We start from the raw sequence: 19,742 nt of genomic DNA, 5'->3' as shown, positions 1-19,742 counted from the left end.
TACACAATCTTTCTTGAATCTCAACATATCCAACCTGTACCAGATGATAGATTCATTGGTTATGGTAGATAGGTTGTATGCAGGGGTCTTGAGATGACCTCTTCCAAGTAGCGACATCCTCTGAGCTCCCCTGACTCCAAGCAATAGTTGCGAAATGAATTATGATGGCCTCCTCCAACGCACAAATGGCATGAATAGGTTAAGAGGGCGGTAGGTGAACTTTTTACCAAGCAAAAAACCCATCAAAATGAATTTTTGTCGTCAACAAAGACTTTTACGCATGGATCCGTTTCCAAAAACTTGGATACGTATCATTTTTTCTAGATACGTATTCAAATTTTTGGAAATGGATCCAAAATCTGTAAAAAAATGCCCGAAACATTTCAGAAATTGGATCTGCCATTTTCGAAACACCGAAATGGCTTGGAAAAGTATCAGTGGCGTTTTCACGCCGTTTCGTATGAGTTTCTGTTTCCATTTCTGAAACATGGAACACTGTTTCTAGGGGTTGGGAAGGATGTTTCCAGTAACTTAGCTTGGTACCTAGGGCATCATTTAAGGCTCCTTAGAGACGATTTAGTTCATCTTGAACATCCTAAGACTCCATATGCCCAAAGGACAAGGTACTAGTCCAAGTCCTTGGTGGTCAAACCTTTTTCTTCTCCATAAATTCTCTCACCAAAGATTCGGTCCTCTTAAGGTAGGACGACCAACTAGGGCTTTAAGCAAATTACTTAGGGAGTGGTTTTGTGGGAAAACTAAGAGCCTAAACATCAAGTCTTCTGTCTTGGCTACAATACCTCCAAGTTTGGTGGGCACCCACCTAGTTTTCATCCATAAAATTTCAAGCGTTATCTATAGCCCTAAGAGGGAAACCCCAACTTGCTCTTCCTCAACTTGGGGACTTCTTTGAGGCTTGTATGCATTTAGTACTTGGTGAAGTACATCATAAGAAGCCATTTCTCCCTTTTTCCTTGATCTTGGGAGTGCCATTATCCATGGTTATTCACATAACCCTAGGTATTGTGCAATCCATTGTTAGGTCTCTCATAGAGTGCAATGTGATTTTGAAGCCTTATATCACAAATTTTGAGCATTACTCGAGAAGTCCTCTTGCATTACCTTGCACTTCAAACCTATAATATTTATCAAAGGTGAATATTCTTCTACCGGGACTCCTCCCATCGATGAAAGTCCATAAAGAGCAGGGGACTTTCGCTAAGGTGACTGTGGGCCATTGTCCAATTGTTAGCACTTAGTCTAGCTCTTTGTCCTATAGGATTTCCCTCCTTAAGGCTGTTAGATTTTGTGGTAACAAGCCACCACCCCATTGTTGTCACTTAGCCTAGTGCCTTTCCTTGTAGAGTACCCCTCTACAAGGCCTGCTAGATTTTGCAGCAATAGTGTCAAAGGGTGAATTGTTCTTATGCAAGTTGGTCAATAAATGAGGCTGACAACTGATAATGGAAGGGGGTAGTAGATAGGGCAGTCCAAAGCCTAATAGACTGTGCACTTTGCCTCAAACTTTAGTTGTTTCTGAGTTTGACATATCCCTGTTTAGTCTAGCATCCAGAGGTGGATTGTATCTAATGCTTATGCCTAGGCCCTGAAGATTGCATTGCTCCTTACAACATCCAAGCCATCATGGAAGTCTAGTTATGCTAGTCAAAGTAGTCTTCGGATTTGGGTTAAACTCAATAACAGTCATCTTAGGATGTTTTTTTATATGATAGAAGCCATCAATGCCAAGGGATTACACTCAATCATTTATTGGAGATGGTTTTCTTGTTACAGAGAATTTGCCCCTATACTGCCATAGGGCTTTCATGCTTGTCCCATGGTTCATTTCAATCTACACTTGATTTCATGTCATCAACTAGTAATTATTTCAATTTGCAAAGTTGCAAACCATCATTTTTCACAGAAGCCATTTTATACATAACTATCATTAATCTCTTTAAGATATATAATAATTCATGAAAACTTAATTATAAGAACTATAGGAGTGTAATCCTTATGTATCTGTCTCAAGTCTCCCCTGTTCCTTTATATTTGTTTGACAATGTTTCATCATGCATAAAGAATAAGAAAAAAACCACTACTTACCTCCTCCCAGGGTCCCTACTTTAGACATTGAATGAGAACAAATGTAAATTGTTCTAGCATTCTTTATATTATGACATTTTGGCAAAAATACTCATTGAATTAGATGCAGTGTTTTACAACTTGGCAGCTTGGACTCATGCTTACAAAAAATTCTGACACGAAATTCTACTGCGATAACTAATTTATTTCTCCTACTTATTTCTCACAATAAGTTGTTTACAAAACCCTTCAGCAAACATTAAAATAAATTCTACTGCAATATCACATAATAGCATAGAGAAAAAAATAACAGTGATATACAAGCACAAGAATCAATCACATCAACACAATTATTTTTGGACAATTGTCCCCAAAAAAACCTAATGTGGGAAAACCAGTGCAACAGATGAGGGTTTATTTATTATTCTTCAGCAACAATCTCTTTACAAGGAATAATTCTATAGTACATAGAGAAACCTTCAAGAAAACACCTGAGATAACTTTCCTCCTCAGCTAGGAGAAATTCTGACACCACAGAGACCCTTTATCCTTCACTGCATCACCCCTACATCATCTGTGTGAGGACTGGATCATTCCCGTGTCATCTATGTGAGGACTGCGCAAGATCTCCTCCCTATTTCCGTTGTCTCTCAGAGATCTCCCTCTACACTGTCTCTCTGAGGCACTACGTCACCTCCTCCTCAATCTCTGACTCATGCTGAAATCCTCCTCTTCTTTCACCTTGCAACTCTCCCTCTGAAATCAAACTCCTCCTTGAGAATCGATTTCCCTCGGGTTACTGAGTATTTGCTCGGTGTATTTCCAAATGATTCTCAAGTCTTCTCTTATGATTTTCTTGTTGATGAATCAATGGCCGAAATTAAGTCTTTATTCAACGGCTAAGATTAAAACAGACTTGATCCTCGTCTCTTAGAAGCTTCTCACCATATCCTTATTAATACCCATTAATATTTTTATTTTTCTAAGTTTAGACTTAGGAATCTATTAAAAATATTAATTATTTTAATAACTCCTCATCTGGGTGGAATTTCTCCAAACGATTTCTGGGTCTTGGAGATCTCATGTGTTCTAGCCCCTCCACAAAATTTCGAAGCTAGAGCACATTCGATGCTACCCAAAATCAATACTCCCTCTTAGCGAGGAATGTACTCTAGCAATACTTCTCAATAGAAGCATCACACTGATCCACGACATCAGTCCTCTGCGCTGTTCATGCTCGGCCTACTGCCCCTCACCTACTGCGCTACCGCAACCTGTATTGCAGCCCATGACACTGCAACTGTCACTGGTACATCTGTACTTCAGCTCCCTCCAAATGTGTTGCATCATGCTGCCCATAGCACTACCACTACTAATTGCTGCACTGCAACTCATACTATTCGCTTCTGCTACTGAAACGGATTCTTCACCATCCCCATCTTCTCCCTGAAATAAACAAACTTTGTTCTTCTTAGAGCCTTGGTGAGGATGTCTGCCACCTGTTCTCCTGTTGGGGTGTACCTCAACTATACTACCCCTCGTTGGACACGGCCTCTGATGAAGTGACACCTGATATCAATGTGCTTCGACCAATCATCAAAGACTAGATTCTCAGAGAGCTTGATGCAACTCTGATTATCACACAAAATACCAGTTGCTTCCATCTTTCTCCTGAATAGATTCACAAGCAATTTCCTAAGGCATATGGCTTCGCACGAAGCTATGCTAGCTGCCATATATTCAACTTTAGCTGAAGTCATAGCCACAAATTTCTGTTTCCTACTACACCAAGTGGTCATTACTAATCTAATGTTGAAACAATACCCAGTGGTACTTTTCCGATCTACTGAACTTTAGCCCAATCCACGTTAGTGAACCCACTCAGCCTGATGTCATTGCCTTGGGTGTAAATTAGTCCATGCTCGACTGTTCCTCGTATATATCTGAGAACATGCTTGGTTGCTGCCCAGTGCGCCCTCTTTGGTTCCACCATGAACTGACTGAGGGTGTTGATAGCGTAACAAATGTCTGACCTAATATTGATCAGATACATTAGGGACCCTATGAGCTGTCTGTACAAGGTGGGATCGACTTCTTTATCTTTGGATGCATCAATCTTCTTCTAGTTGGTGATCATTGGAGTAGCCATAGGTCTATAGTCCTACATTCCGAAACTTTTCAAAATCTCTATAGCGTATCTCCCTTGTCTAAGGAAAATTTCACCCTTCTGTTGCCAAGCTTCCAACCTCAGGAAATAATGCATCCATCCCAAATCCTTTATGTTGAATTTTGTGCCTAGGTTCTCCTTGCAATCTTTGATGAGCCTGGATGAGCCTATTAGGAAAATATCATCCACATATAATACCAAGATTAGAGGCTCATTCTCTACAACAAGATAGTAGAGATTAGGATTTGTGTCACTCTTGATGAATCCCATCTTCTGCAAGTAGCCATCAATTCAACCGTACCATGCTCTAGGTGCCTGTTTAAGCCCATACAAGGCTTTCTTCAACCTGCATACATGAGATTTCTTCTCATGTGTCTCAAAACCCTCTGGTTGTTCAATGTATACTTCTTTTTCTATCACCCCGTTCAAGAATGTTGTCTTGACATCCATCTGGTGAATCTCCCACCCCATCTGTGCTGCAAGGGATATCACGGATCTAATAGAAGTATACTTGGCTATTGGGGCGAAGGTTTCTTCGTAGTCTATCCCTTCCTTCTGAGCATACCCCTTAGCCACAAACCTGGCTTTGTATTTTTCCACACTGCCATCTGTAGCGTATTTGACTTTGTAGAGTGATCTTGAACCTACAATTAACCTGTCCTGAGGCCTAGGTACCACTTCCCAGACATCATAGACCATTATGGAACTGTATTCCTCCACCATAGCATACCCATACTTGATGCTGAACGACCTCTCGAAAACTAGAGGGTTCTCCAACCTGAGCCACCAAGGCTTGGTATCTGTCTGGCTGCCTACGCTCCCTTTTCTCATTCCTAGGTGCACCGAAAAATTTCTTTGCATCTCGTAGTATCTGTCGAAGTTCCCGGCTCGTTTTACCACTGGTAGTGGGTATATCTATTTGCTCCTCCTCTTCCTGAGACTCCACCTATTGTGATACCTTTGGAGTTTTTCCTTTAGGAGAAATACTGGTGCTAATTTCCACTAAACGAAGTGGCTGGACCAACGGATCATCCTTTGACTGCTCTTCGGAAGGCATTTCTTGGAATTTCATGAAAGCTCTGTCCTCCATGAACTTTACATCCCGTCGAATAACGATCTTCCCATTCCTCGAAAGATAGACTCTATATGCCTTAGCATTCTCGCTATATCCCACAGGATATCCTTTCTCCACAGCCTGATCCAATTTCTTCCTCTTTTCTTCGGGTACATGGCAGTATGCCAAACTCCCAAATATCCTGAAATGACTCACCTCAGGCTCCTTACCAATGAAGACACTCTTCGAAGTAATCTTACCTAATGCCCTGTGAGGAGTCCTGTTCTGGACATACACTATCGTGTTGCATGCTTCTACCCATAGAAACTTGGGTATATCTTGATCATACAACATTTCCCTGGCTGTTTCAACAATAGTCCTGTTCTTCCTTTCTGTTACTCCATTCTGCTCCAGATTATAGGGGGTTGTCCACTCTCTTCTGATGCCTTCCCTTGTGCAAAAATCAGTGAAATCCTTGTCGATGTATTCTCCACCATTGTCTGAGCGTAATATCTTTATCTTCTTTCCTGTCAGATTCTCAACTAGAGCCTTGAACTCTTTGAATTAGCCAAAAACCTCATCCTTGGTTTTTAGAAAGTAGATCCAAGTCTTTCTGGAATGGTCATCAATGAAGATGACGAAGTACTCAGCACCACTAAGAACTCTTGTGGACATGGGTCCACAGATATCTGATTGTATCAATCCCAGAACACTCTTAGCCCTATTGTTGCTTCTGGAAAATACAGCTTTGGTGTACTTGCCTAGTACACATCCTCTGCATGCATCATCTCATTCGATACTCAACTCTGGAACTCCTGATACTATTCTCCCGAGAATTTTTAGAGCCCCATGGTGTAAGTGTCCCATCCTCTTGTGCCATAGTTCATTCAAATCCTTTTCCTCACTGCTGCCTATCAGTGCCATTGGAGAATTTAGTTGTAATCTAGATTCTATACAACTTGTTACTTCTGACTCCAATCTGGGCCTTTTTTTTCTAACTCGGGTGTTTGACATATACTTTCTCCTTAATGAAGAAAACATCATAACCCTTGATTTGAAGTTGAGATACAGAGAGTAAGTTCATCCCCAATCCCGGCACATGCAGCACATTGGTTGCTCGAAGCCAATCCCCTACTTCTGTTTGAAATATTACGGTATCTCTTCCTACGGGGGTATATTTTGACTTATTTCCCATGGTGATATGGAAGTTCATCCTTTCTTCCCGATAATTCGAAAAGCATCCTCGTATTCCTTTCATGTGCCAGGACACTCCACTATCTATATACCAAACCTCAGAGGAGGCAAAATTCGCTAAGCAAGTGCCTTCTTCTTCCAATTTCGAAGCTAACATAGAATAATCCTGATCCATGGTCCTCGTGCTCTCTTCTCCCTTTGGAGATCTGCATGGGTCCTTCAGAGTTGATAACCCGACATCATGCTCCTGACTCGTAGCAAATTCTTTACACCTATTGCTTGGTCTCTGCTCTGATACCATATGGAAATTTCTGACACGAAATTCTACTGCAGTAACTGTTTTATTTCTCCTACTTATTTCTCACAATAAGTTGTTTACAAAACCCTTCAACAAACATTAAAATAAATTCTACTGTAGTTATCATGTAATAGCATAGAGAAAAAAATAACAGTGATATACAAGCAAAAGAATCAATCACATCAACACAATTATTTTTGGACAATTGTCTCCAGAAAAACCCAATGCAAGAAAACTGGTGCAACAGATGAGGGTTTATTTATTATTCTTCAGCAACAATCTCTTTACAAGGAATAATTCTATAGTACATAAAGAAACCTTCAAGAAAACACATGAGATAATTTTCCTCCTTAGCTAGGAGAAATTATGACACCACAAAGACCCTTTATCCTTCACTGCATCACCCCTGCATCATTTGCGTGAGGACTGCATCATCCCTACATCATCTGTGTGAGATCTCGTCCCTGCTTGCGCTGTCTCTCAGAGCTCTCACTCTACGTTGTCTCTTTGAGGCACTACGTCACCTCCTCCTTGGTCTCTAACTGATGCTGAAATCCTCCTCTTCTTTCACCCTGCAACTCTCCCTCTGAAATCGAACTCCTCCTTGAGAATCGATTTCCCTCGGGTTATTGAATATTTGCCCGATGTATCTCCAAATGACTCTCAAGTCTTCTCTTATATTTTTCCTGTTGCTGAATCAACGACCGAGATTAAGTCTCTATTCAATGGCTAAGATTAAAACATAATTGATCCTCGTCTCTTGGAAGCTTCTCATCCATATCTTTATTAATACCCATTAATATTTTTATTTTCCTAAGTTTAGACTTAGGAATCCATTAAAAATATTAATTATTTTAATAACTCCTCATCTGAGTGGAATTTCTCCAAACAATTTCTGGGTCTTGGAGATCTCATGTGTTCTTGCCCCTCCACAAAATTTCAGAGCTAGAGCACATCCGATGCTACCCAAAATCAACAAGACTTGGCCCAGTGGATCAAGTTGACCCTTGAGGGCATTGACTTAATCACTAAATTGGCTCAAGGGGCATGTTTGGTACTAAACCTGTTGGTTTTGTGTGTGAACTAGTTGGCTCAATACCAAACTGGTCCAACTCAGCCAAGTCCATATCTACTTGGCCAAGTCCACACCAGGTTGCTTCCCTACAAGCCAAGGTACAATTTTGGGGGCAAAACAATTATTTATAAATTTGTTACCTAAATTAAGTTTCTCTAACCTTAAACCATAAAAGCACATGTCATTGGTCATTTGAGGGAAGGTGGAGTTTTTGGAGCAACAAGCCTTAAAAGTAGAATTTTGTTTTCTTTGTATTTCCCTTTTTATTTGTTAGAAAATGAAATATAATGATTACAAAACTTTCACTTAACTTTTTTGTATTATCATTAATTGTTTCAGTATGTTTGAGAGGGGCTCCAACTTCATCGGACACCATATGATGAAAATAGAATTTCACATCCCATCTAAAATTTAGCAGGCTTAACAGTTGTCAGAATTCCAGAAAACTGAATTGCACTAAACAAGAGCCAAGTCTGCGGAACCATCAAAAGACACCAAATGTCACCCTGCTCTTCTACTACATGCCACCTACAAAATGTAGACCTACTTAAAACAGACATGCCAAAAATAGCAGTTTCAATTCCTAAAATATAAAAGTTCCAGAATGTGAAAATAACTGTTCCAACTACAGAATAGAAGACCTGATACAAATCTCATTGCGTTGGATGATGTCAATCCAACCTTAGAAGGGTAGAGGAGACTCATCCGGCAGAATTTGATCCTGATATCGATAATTTGGGTAGATTCATTTGAATTTGGATCCACTAGTAGGAGTAGCACTAGGCATGGCAAGCACCAGATCATGCCAAGGACCCCATTTCCAATAGTGGTGATGAGTATGATGATTGATCATGTTGATCAATGATACCTAGTAGGTTGTTAACATGTAGAATGTTGTTTTTGGACCCCAAAGGTTATTTAGAGCTTTGTTGATTCTGTATTTTGCTTCAAATATGTAGTGCAATTGATGCTATTTCACCATATTCACCCTTACATGGTAATACATGAACAAACTTTGCAGATTTTGTCTCCAATGGTTTGGAATCTTTAAAATATATTTTATTCATTAAAATTTTAAAATTGTATATAGTTTTTAGTAAACTGAGTTATAGAATTCAGTGGAGTCTGATTCCAAGCCAAGCCAGAGTTGAACCTGAGTGAACCTTCGACCAATTCCGAGGCTGAGTCCGAGTTTAAAAGAATCGATTACATGTCTACAATTCGTGAGGTTTTCATCTTTTGTGACTGAAAGCAATATCACAATGTTTTGGTTAGGCTTGATAAGGTTTTAATATTTATGCCATGTGAATTCAGAATCCCCAACGCGGCATTTTAATTGAGGATATTTCTAATTTGTTCTTTATAAAGTATGAAAGAGGAATTTCAAATTTTCAAATACAAAACCAGTTTCATGCTACACCGAAAACATGGCAGGGAACTGGTTTTGTATTCAAAAATTGAAGAAAGGGAGAGCTCTATTCATGGTTTCTGTCCATCTGATTGATGGTGCTTTCAATTGATTAACTAACATAGAAGAAAATCTGAGTAAATACAATTTCAAATGAGATGTTACTCAACTGCAACTCAAAATATATTTTAAAAGGAATATACCTCACGTCCAGGTGCTATTTCAACAAAAGCTCCAAATGCTACAATGGATTTTACTTCACAGTTCCTGGCAACAGATTATAACCAAGTCATGTTGGATTCAAATAAAATACAGATAAGTAGCAAACTTACTAAATTCTAAGATTCGGTTACCACTTTCTCATGAAAAAGCATACAGTAAAGAAAAGGGGAAAATGTAACAACTTAGGAGTGAGTTTGCAATTTTCTAGTATTTTAACATTTCTTTTATTGCAATCTAATGAAACATATTGTATGCTAGAGAAAAGTAGAGGAAATGCATTAACTGAAGCATTTGTTTACAACTATGCCAAATAGTTCTCTCCTATATATTATCTATACGGATATTCCTACACAAATACATCACACATACTTCTGGATAAATACTTCTTCCAACTCCTCTACATCTTCTTCTAACTCCTCTTTTAACCACTCTTCTATCCAAAGTTTCCTCCATTTGGCCTTGAATATTAAGAGAGCTAGCTCTAGAAGACCCTGATATAGTTGCATTATCTATTTTTCAAATTCATTTCCCAATTTCTACATCCATTATCTTTATACATCTCTCCTATAATGTTCCAAATGGAAAATTAACAGCAATATTAAGCAAAATACACATGCAACACAGAAAAATTTGAATAACAATTAAACACTCATAAGATTGCACCAGAACTGCGCCAAACTGAGCCATTTTATTATCAAATGAGAGTACAATGCATGAAATGTGTGCACCTAGGCTTGCAAAAGCAAGCTAAACAATCCCAAGTGAGAAAAATGCTGCTTGGATGCAAAGGAAAGACTTCTCTATATACTGCGCTGGCTCTGGAATTTCTGCAACCGCTGGCTGGAAGAAACCCTATTTGAGCGTCCAAAAGTGTTCAGAAAATTCTGCCAAAATAATCTTGGGCTGTCCACCACAAACCCATAGGGTATCGGCAACTTCTACCAGCCACCCGGGACCCAAAATTTCAGCTCACTCCTCTCCCACTGGCTGCCAAATAATTCTGCTGTTTGGGGCACCAAAACTCCCCCAAAATTCTGCAAAATTAGGAGCCAACTCGTTGACCCCTGACTAACAACCCAACAATGTTTCGGGCTAATTCTGACCTCCCGGAATTACCCAAAATTGGTGCTATGCCCTCGGTAGAAACTGCGTTCCCAGTGACTCTATCTGCTGCAAACTCTCCTTATCTCTCCTCAATCTGCAATAGGAATGATATAGGAAAGTTTCCCGGATATAGGGGAGAGGTTTCACATCAAATGCCGACACAAGATAGTTGAACTCAGCTCCACAAAAAAATTGTCCAGTGACCCCCTGCGCAAGCCCTAGGAAGATAAATTTGTTCCCCTCAATAGCAATCACCTCTAGCTCCAAAACTTTCCACAAAGGCTAGACTCCCCCTCAAGCAACTCCACTAATTTTCTCCTGGCAAAACACCCTCAGAAGCTAGCTGAAATGAGTGGTACGATTTCTCTACTGCATCCTCCCTGGAGTACGAATTGGCTGAAGGAATCTGCTGAAATGTGCTACAATACTCCACAAACCCTCTCACCAAATTAGCAATAGCTTGCCTCCCTAGGGTGGCACTGGAAGTCCACCGAAAGAAGGTTGAGTTCTCCCCTTGAAAAACTCTGTGCTAACAAGCACTTGTGACCCAGCTAAACAACTTGAGCAACAAAGGGAATCGATGAGTGAACAAAAGACCCCAATAGCTTCTATGCTTGTTCTATTTATAATTTTTTTCTTGCCTCCTCATGTGGGTCCCTCCATCCAATATTTCGACCTCCTTCCCTTAGCAATTCGATTTTCTCTCCAAGTGGTGCGTATTTCCTGTAGGTGTGGTCCCCATATTCCACTAGCAAATTAATTTTCTATTTCTCCTAAGTCCCATACGCCAAAAATATCTTCATTGCTCAATTCACAAAATTGTGCTACGCTTAGCACCTCCCCAATAAACTCCACTAACTCCCTTAGATGAAGACCAAAATTGGGGACATTACAGTGGGAGGCTCACCCTAGGCAGTTGGATGAGACACCGTGTTTCATGGGCCGGGAGGAGACTCTCCAGTTGAGACACTTGGTAGGTGCACGAGTTGATAGATACAGGCTTAGCGATGGCGTGGTTGATTGTCGAGGTAGCATATGTTCCACTCCTGGGCTCACACTTGGGGAGGTGACCGAGAGGGAGTTACATGATGTTTTTTCAGCTGGCCAACTTGAGGCATTAGGTGAGCATGAAGTTCGGGGGATGGTAGTCCTTGTTGCAGGGTGATGCCTAGGTTTTCGACAGTACTCGAGCACCTCATCAGGAGTTGGGATAACAGATCTTGCTGCGTGATTTGGCAGGCACAGAGCAGTTGGTTATTCGCAGCACAGGTTCTTGATGCCCAATGCTTACCTATTGAAAACCTACATAAGTTAGTGACTGGGCACAGAGGGGTCCCAACAGCTAGCATCATATCACAGCATCAGGAAGAGAGGATTGGGGGTTGTGGACCTCCAGTATGGTTATGGGATCCAAGGATCTAGTGGATTGGTGGGATACTCCATTCCTCAGTAAACATGGTCAGGATAACAGGTGAATTGATTCATTTACAGGCAGACACATGGGGGATCACCGAAGCCCTCACCATAGGGCGAGGCTGATTGTTTCTTAAGATTAGGGCCAACCATGGAGTGATAGGCGCTAGCACTATTGGTCACTTTCGCAGGTTGTGCCTGTTACCCACCATTTTGTGGGTGATATCCCCAGGAGATTTTTTTTTCCCAAGATGGTCCTCAGTCGACAACCCCTTGCAGCCACCAACTAGCTCATTATGCCATTTCTTCGCCACCTGAGCTAGCCATGTGGTCCCTCACCCATCTGCCATGATTGTATGTTTGAAGGTAGGCCTCTCGAGCCTAAAGGTATGCCATGTCATTTGGAAATTGAGTATTGTAGTTTACTTATCATGGACACTACTGGGTATGGATTAATGGGGGGATTTAGTGGAAGTAATGGGCTAAGTCTGTGCTCTTGTCCACTAGACCCCTCTTAGGTATTAGCCTTGGATTCTAGTCCCGTGGGATCTCTTTTAGTGACCATTTGGTTTTTGGGATGGTATTTCACGGGAAACCCCATTTTTGGTTGCATGGTCCTGCTCCCTTATCTGGTTATATCACCCTCTTTCCATTCATTTTTACCCCAGTCATCATTTCTCCCGCCTGGGTCCACATTCCTCCATTGGGTCCACATGGGGTCCAGCTTGTCCCTTCCCCTTGCCCACACTTGGGTCATGGCCTGGAATGAAGCCCGAAGGTTGATGCAGCTGAAAAGAAAGTTAAAAGCATATATGGCCACATTCAATAGGAAAAGTACCACAAAATGTAAAAGATGGTCGGGACAAAAACGTTTAGCACGTGGGCAAAAGCCAATACATGAGCTCTACCCTATCATCATGGCCCTCACCCTGGTTCCTATAGGTTCTATGAGCCTTCTTCATCATATAGGAACCTATGATTGTCCCAACCCCTGGTGGGCGATGAACCACCCCACCTTAAAAAGGGGGAATTCACTGCTATATCTTATACATCATGCTCTAGCCCCTTGATCCTCGAGCAATTAATCAAAGAAAATCATAAAAAGGAAAAAGGCATGTAAATAAGGGTGGAAAAATCAAGGTCGGGGCACCTCATGTACCACGATTGCTCCCTCCTACACATTATAAACCCAAGTGTGGGCTTCCCTCTTATTAGCTACCCTTGTACTCCAGCATGTGACCCAGGGTTGCCCCTTTTCATCCCCTATTTCATTCACTTGTCTGTCACATGCCACCACCTTTTGACAGATGTAACTTGACTATATTATCCCCTTTAGAGGTAGAAACCACCTAAAAAGATACATGGTTAACCCCATTTGGAGTTTAAGAGACATTGGCCACTATGATGTCCCCACCTGTGGTCTATGATTAGGTAAGCTCATTTACTCGATTTCTCTAAGTTAGTTTTTATAGCATCAGATGTGTTCTAGCTTTGAAATCTTGTGGAGAGGCTAGAATACATGAGATCTCCAAAACCCATAAATTGTTTATGGAAATTCCACCTAGAAATGTCTTAATTAGATTTTTAACTTGTTTTAAAATATTTCCTAAGTCTAAATTTAGGGAATATGGTTAATTAATCATATCTAATTAAGTCAAGGTGTGAATGATCTCGAAACTCACACGGATCGACTTTAAGTTAATCCTAGCCATCCATTAAGATTTAATCTTGGCCGTTGGAGTCCCAACAGAGGATTATAAGAAGAAGTCGATGGGCACTTGGAGAATACACTTGAGAGGTTCAATTTCATCAGTAGATTGATTTCCAGAGTAGCAATAGTTAGTTGTCGGAAAGAGAGTCATTGAGATCGAAGCAGTGAGTGAGGGGCAGGAACAGTGATCCAAAGGAAATATTTTCCAAATCCGGAGAGGCAGCAGCAAGAGGGTCGAGTTATACTTGAGAGGTAGCATTGAGGGACAACGTAGTTGCTTCAGCAGGCAGTTTGATTTGGAGGAAAGAAAAATCGTTCTCAGTTCCAGAGGCGCGGAAGAAGTCCAAGAGGGTCGGAGAGACAATTTTATCAACATCGAAACGCATAACGACTTCATCAGAGCCCATTGCGAGGAAAGCAATCCAGCCTGCTATGCAGAACAGCGCAGAGGCTGACGCAAAGATCTAGGAGGCCGAGTTTTGGTAGGGAAAGTCGAGCCAGAAATTGCTTGTGGGAGAAGGGTAATTCCCTTCAATATTTTTCCCAGATTTTCTTACCGTTTGGATTGCTAGTTGGGCTTCCATAAATGTACTCAGATTTCACTGCTGCATAATAAAATAAAACCCTCACTACTGCACCGGTTTTCCCAAGTTGGGTTTTTCAAGGACTTTTGTCCAAAAATAATTGTGTAATTTTTATGTGTGTGTTAGCATTTCTTCCAGCGTTTAATTCTTCCGCAGTGTTATTTGTGTAGGTTGCAGTGTGAGTTATTCGGTATTTGTTATAGGAAACAATAAAAAAATTGTTAAATTGAAATAACAGTTAGGTGAATAATTTCCAGTTGCTGCAATAGGATTCTGGGTTTCGAAAATTTCACATGGTATCAGAGCGCAGATGATCAGCTGGAGAGCTCAGTAGCGAAGGAAAGAGGAGTTTCACTATTCATTGAGGGGCACAAGTCGAAACCCCAGAGGCAGTGCAATCACCTTGGCCAAGAGATAGAGGGATTCTAGAGGCAGAGGTAGTAGGCAGTGTTTCTCGTAGAGTAGATCACTAGCTGGACGAAGTAGTTTTGCAGCAGTATGCTAGAGCAAAGCTAGCGTCGGGTGGAAGAAGAAGCACACATAATAGAGGGAAATTTCTCTCAGTGGATCTCGAGTTTTAGAGATCTAATATTTCTAGTTGCAGATTGGTAGTAGTTGTGAGCAGATCTTCTCACTCCAAAAGGGAGTGCGAGTAGCAAATCCAGCAGCCAAGTAGCGGGAAAGAGGGAGATTTTTGGGTTTATTTTCTCCAGTTTTGAGTCTCATAGATTTTGCGGCTTTGCAAGGATGAATATACGAGATTTCTAGAAGAGTTCGTGCGAGTTAGCCACAATGCAGATTTGGGCAGCAGATCGACTTCTAGTTTTTGGAGGCAGATACCGGAGGAAGTGCGAACTATCTAGTGTGAATTGTAAAGAAAGGAAGGGTCCCATCCAGGGACTAGGCTTGAAAGGAGATAGTAGGGCACTAGATCCAGGTGGAGGAGGAGTATGAGACTCTGTTGTGCCAGATGGGTAGGGTCCAAAGCAGTTGCAACAAGGAGATCAACCAGATCAGTTCCAGATTGTTGCAGTGGGACCATCACCTTTGCTACAGGAGCCCACAATATCATAGTAGCAGGTTCAGTGTCAGTAGATGCAATTTGTCATTAGACAATTGCAAATCTAGTTGCAGTCAGTACTCAAGAGACAGTTGCAGAACTAGATGCAGTGACACAAGTAGTGTGAATTGCCTAGTTGTAGGATGTTGGTGCAGTTCTAGCCAAAAGATTCCTAGTGTAGAGCTACGCAGTCCAGTTTCCTATACAAGAGGACAGTGCGAGTTGCTAGGAGGGAGCAGAGAGATTTCCCATAGGGAGATTGGGACTTAGGGGGAGTCTAGTTCCAGAGGGAGAAACTCTATGGAAGGTAGTACTTCAGGATTTGAGGATATCAGACTCATTATTGCAGTAGTTGCAGCAAAAGTGCAGAAGCATCAACAGTACATAAGCATCAACAGAGCAATAGCAGTAGCAGTATGATTAGATCAGATTTCGCTATGTTTGCTTACATAACTCCAGGAGTGAGGTGGAGTGATTTGATTTTGTAGCCCCAAAGCGCTACAAATGGGTAGGATCCTTGAGGACGTCCACCTCTTGGATCAATACCTTGCTACAGGTCCCACAGTATTCGATAGCAGGATGGATCAATGGCAGTTGATGCAGTCAGATGCCAAAGTAACAGATGTAGAGTCTAGTAGTAGTGATATGTTGGGTAGCGCAGTGCAGGTGGCATAGTGTAGAGTTAGAAACAACGCAAATGCCTCAGCGACAACACAAATACTAGTAGCAGTTAGAGACTCGGGTGCCAGATGCATCATACTGATCACAGTTGATTTTGTATTTTGGATGCTTTTTAGTTGCAGATGTTGCAGTTGCAGCAGCAACAGGTGGAGAGGGAGTTGCAGTGCAGATGTAGTGTTGGCAGCAGTTTAGCAGCAGCACAAAAGTAGCATATATCAGAGTTGCACAGTGGTTGATGGGTAGTAGCAGCCAAGCATTAGCAGCGTGACAGGAGATGATGCAGAGACAGGGTGCTGACATAGGATGTGCAGTAGAGCACTAGAACACATTCCTCGCTAAGAGGGAGTGTTAGTTTTTGTAGCATCAAATGTGTTCTAGCCTTGAAATCTTGTGGAGAGGCTAGAATACATGAGATTTCCAAAACACAAAAAACATTTCTGGAAATTCTACCTAGAAATGACTTAATTAGATTATTAACTTGTTTTTAAATATTTCCTAAGTCTAAACTTACAGAATATGGTTAATTAATCATAATTAATTAAGTCAAGCTGTGAATGATCTAGAAACTCACATGAATCAACTTCCAGTTAATTCTAGCCATCGATTAACATTTAATCTTGGATGTTAGAGGACTCCCAACAGAGGATTATAAGAAGTCGATGGGCACTTAGAGAATACACTTGAGAGGTTTGATTTCATTAGTAGATCAATTTCCAGAGTAGTAGTATCAGTTGCTGGAAAGAGAGTCAGTGAGATCGAAGCAGTGAGTGAGGGGCAGTGACAGTGATCCGAAGGGAAACTTTTCCAGATCCAGAGAGGCAACAACAAGAGTTATCCCTGAGAGGCAACAGCGAGAGGGCCGAGTTATCCTCAAGAGGCAGTTATGAGGGACAACGCAGTTGCTTCATCTAGGCAGTTCAATTTGGAGGAAAGAAAAATCGTTCTCAGCTCTAGAGGACGAGAAGAAGTCATAGAGGGCCGGAGAGATGATTTTCTCAGCGTCCAAAGGTACAAGACTTCATTATAGCCCAGTTTGAGGCAAGTCGTCCAACCTCCTATGTAGAGCAGTGCAGAGGTTGACGCAAAGCTCTAGGAGGCCGAGTTTTGGTAGGGAAAGTCGAGCCAGAGATTGCTTGTGGGAGAAGGGTAATTCCCTTCAGTATTTTGCCCAGATTTTCTTGTTGTTTGGATTGCCAGTTGGGCTTCCATAGATGTACTAAGATTTCACTGCTGCATAATAAATTGTTAAATTAAAATAACAATTATGTGAATAATTTCCAATTGCTGCAATAGGATTCCGAGTTTCGAAATTTTCACACTCTAATAACTTGTTGTACTAGTAGGCTAGGGGTCGCATTGGATCTTATGCAGGATTGCAGATGGCTTCCATTTGGGGTTTGGTCTCCCTATACAAAGTCCTAACCGTCTAGAGGGATACATTGGCACATATAGGGTGAGCATTGAGAGCCATGCGCATCCACAACAACAGATTGCACTTCATGGATCCCCATAGCCATTCAGATATTTCTCGTGGTTCACTTATTGGATGAGGAGTGCGCAGCCGGCCCCAGATCTACAACATACACCTGGCAGATGATCCAAGATTTCTATGATGATGTGGCATGATGTGGTATCATCCTAGCCCTTGCATGCGACCTACAGGCATATTCGATGTGTTTGGAGATCCATGAGGACACTTGTGTGGCCCCACATGTCATTTGTGGCACCACAGGTTATTACAAGGGGCGAACCCCTTGTCCACTACTTTTGAGGGTCCTATTCCTCATTGTGGCACGCATGGACATCATTAGGCCCCTTAGAGGGACCTACGACATGCATAGATTATTATTTGACCTCTTGAGAGAACTACTTTTCCTTTATGAGCTAGTTTCGTGGGCTTGTCACCAAAAGTTGTATTATTAGCACATTATTTTATTTTTTGGGCTTATGTAGGCCAAGGAAGCTAATTTGAACTCCTAAATTGTGTATAAATAGGAGTGAGACGAGTTCATTTCTCATCATCACTTTGGTTTCGATCTCTTAATCTCTCTTGAGATTTTCATACTTTTTCCAAGGATGAATTGGAGCTTTAAGGATGAGTTTTGATGTATTATTATTGGTCTATCTTCTCTTGGAGCTTCTTTATTACCAATTGTGAATGGCTAGATATACTCTATTACATGTAATTTTGATGTTATTCTTGTTTACTTTTGTCATAGATGTTGGATAGGGATTTTTGTTGTTCTGGGGCTAATTGCTGCATACATTTAGTGCTTAATATTGTAGAATTTGTCTCTATTATAGAATTTCCTTCAATGTATGGGCCATGTAATAGGAGCGAAATCTCCTAGGGGTAAAATTTGACCTTGACAAGCCATTTCTCTTGCACATCGAAGTATAAAAGCTGCAAGGTTGCTTCTTCTTGACCTAGAAGGAAAACGAAGTGATCTTGAGGCCTCCTTGACTGGAAACCAAGAAATCCTACACTTACTCAACATAGACTCCATTCTCCCAAATATTAAGGCATTGATCTACCAAGGGTTGTCACTAAAATTTACATTTTCTCACATCGTTCTGGGACTAGCCACATTGGGGTCACTAGGGCATCAATTTTCCGGCAAGCTAGCCATAAAAAAAAATCAATCTCTTGGGGTCTCCTGCGTTGGCCTTTCCTCTAGCCCTCCAATTTTGAAGCCATTCCGACTGTGGAGTTGGAAGGAAAGTCAAGCCCCAGCTTCGGGATCAAAACTTGTCGTACCATCCCCAAGGCTGGTGCCTCATAGGGCCAAAGCAACATCTTTAAGTGAAAACACTTCCTTTGATCCTTTCACCTTGTCTAGGGTAAGAATATCATTGTTTGCTTCATACTTTCCTCATACCCTAGACTAGGTCCACTTGGCCCCGTGTGGTCCTGCTCCTTCAAAAGACCATTCTTCAAGAACCATCCCGGATACCAATTCTAAAAAGGATTTTAGGGATTTGGGAGCTCCTTTAAGAGTCTTATCCCATAAACCTAACCCTCCAATCCTCTCTCCCCTTCCCTAGAATACAATGTACATAATACCTTGCTTAGTGAGCAAGCAAGTTCAATCTTTCAAACCTTTATGGGAAAGGGTTTGTTTGGGTCACTCATATCTATTGACTTATCATTCATTAGTGACTCCATACAAATTGGGTCTCCTCCCATTGGTGAAAGTTCGTAAATAGAAGGGAGCCTTAGCCTAGGTGACAGTGGGTTAAGTCTCCACTTGTTGCCCTTGGTCTAGCATTTGCCCTTTAGGGATCCCCCTTAGGTCCCCTGCTAGTTTGAGCGGTAACAAGGCCTAACCTCGATCATCCAATAGATTGTGGCTGAGAGTTTTAGGAGAGGAAGCTTTGGTACAAACATGCTAGACAATTAGTGATGACCAGGGTGTCACGGGGTCAGCAGGACAATTTCTTGTTGTGATGGGCATGGGACCCTAGCATCACAGTACTTAGCGGTTCAGCTACCCATAGGGGTGAGCTGATTTCAACAGGGGAGGGTCATCTAGATTTTCCATTGGGTTTTAGTGATTTGTTGATGGCGTGGGGGACTTCATCAACATGGAAGGTTGGCCAGCAGGAGGATTTCAGGAGGAGCTCATGCAGGAGAGACTTCATTCGCAAAGGGATTGAGTTCTATCTTCAGGGGCCCACAATCAGAG

General features: G+C 41.5%; 1 protein-coding gene across 2 annotated transcripts in view; it reads right to left on the bottom strand.

Annotated features, from left to right (window-relative positions):
• The window catches only part of LOC149182384 (putative polyribonucleotide nucleotidyltransferase 1, chloroplastic), a 411,698-nt gene that overhangs the window by 15,739 nt on the left and 376,217 nt on the right, over positions 1-19,742 (bottom strand). For both annotated transcript variants that reach the window (XM_089416829.1, XM_089416828.1), the window contains one exon: positions 9,485-9,548. In XM_089416829.1, the coding sequence (XP_089272955.1) occupies positions 9,485-9,548 (64 nt within the window). The remainder of the gene's footprint in view (positions 1-9,484; positions 9,549-19,742) is intronic.

The sequence above is a fragment of the Pinus tabuliformis genome, chromosome 3_2, assembly GCF_031772625.1.
Source record: "Pinus tabuliformis cultivar Carrire ecotype Pingquan chromosome 3_2, CPIR1, whole genome shotgun sequence".
NCBI lineage: Eukaryota > Viridiplantae > Streptophyta > Pinopsida > Pinales > Pinaceae > Pinus > Pinus tabuliformis.
The sequence above is the reverse complement of the archived record's forward strand: the minus strand, read 5'-3'. Positions and strand labels throughout refer to the sequence as shown.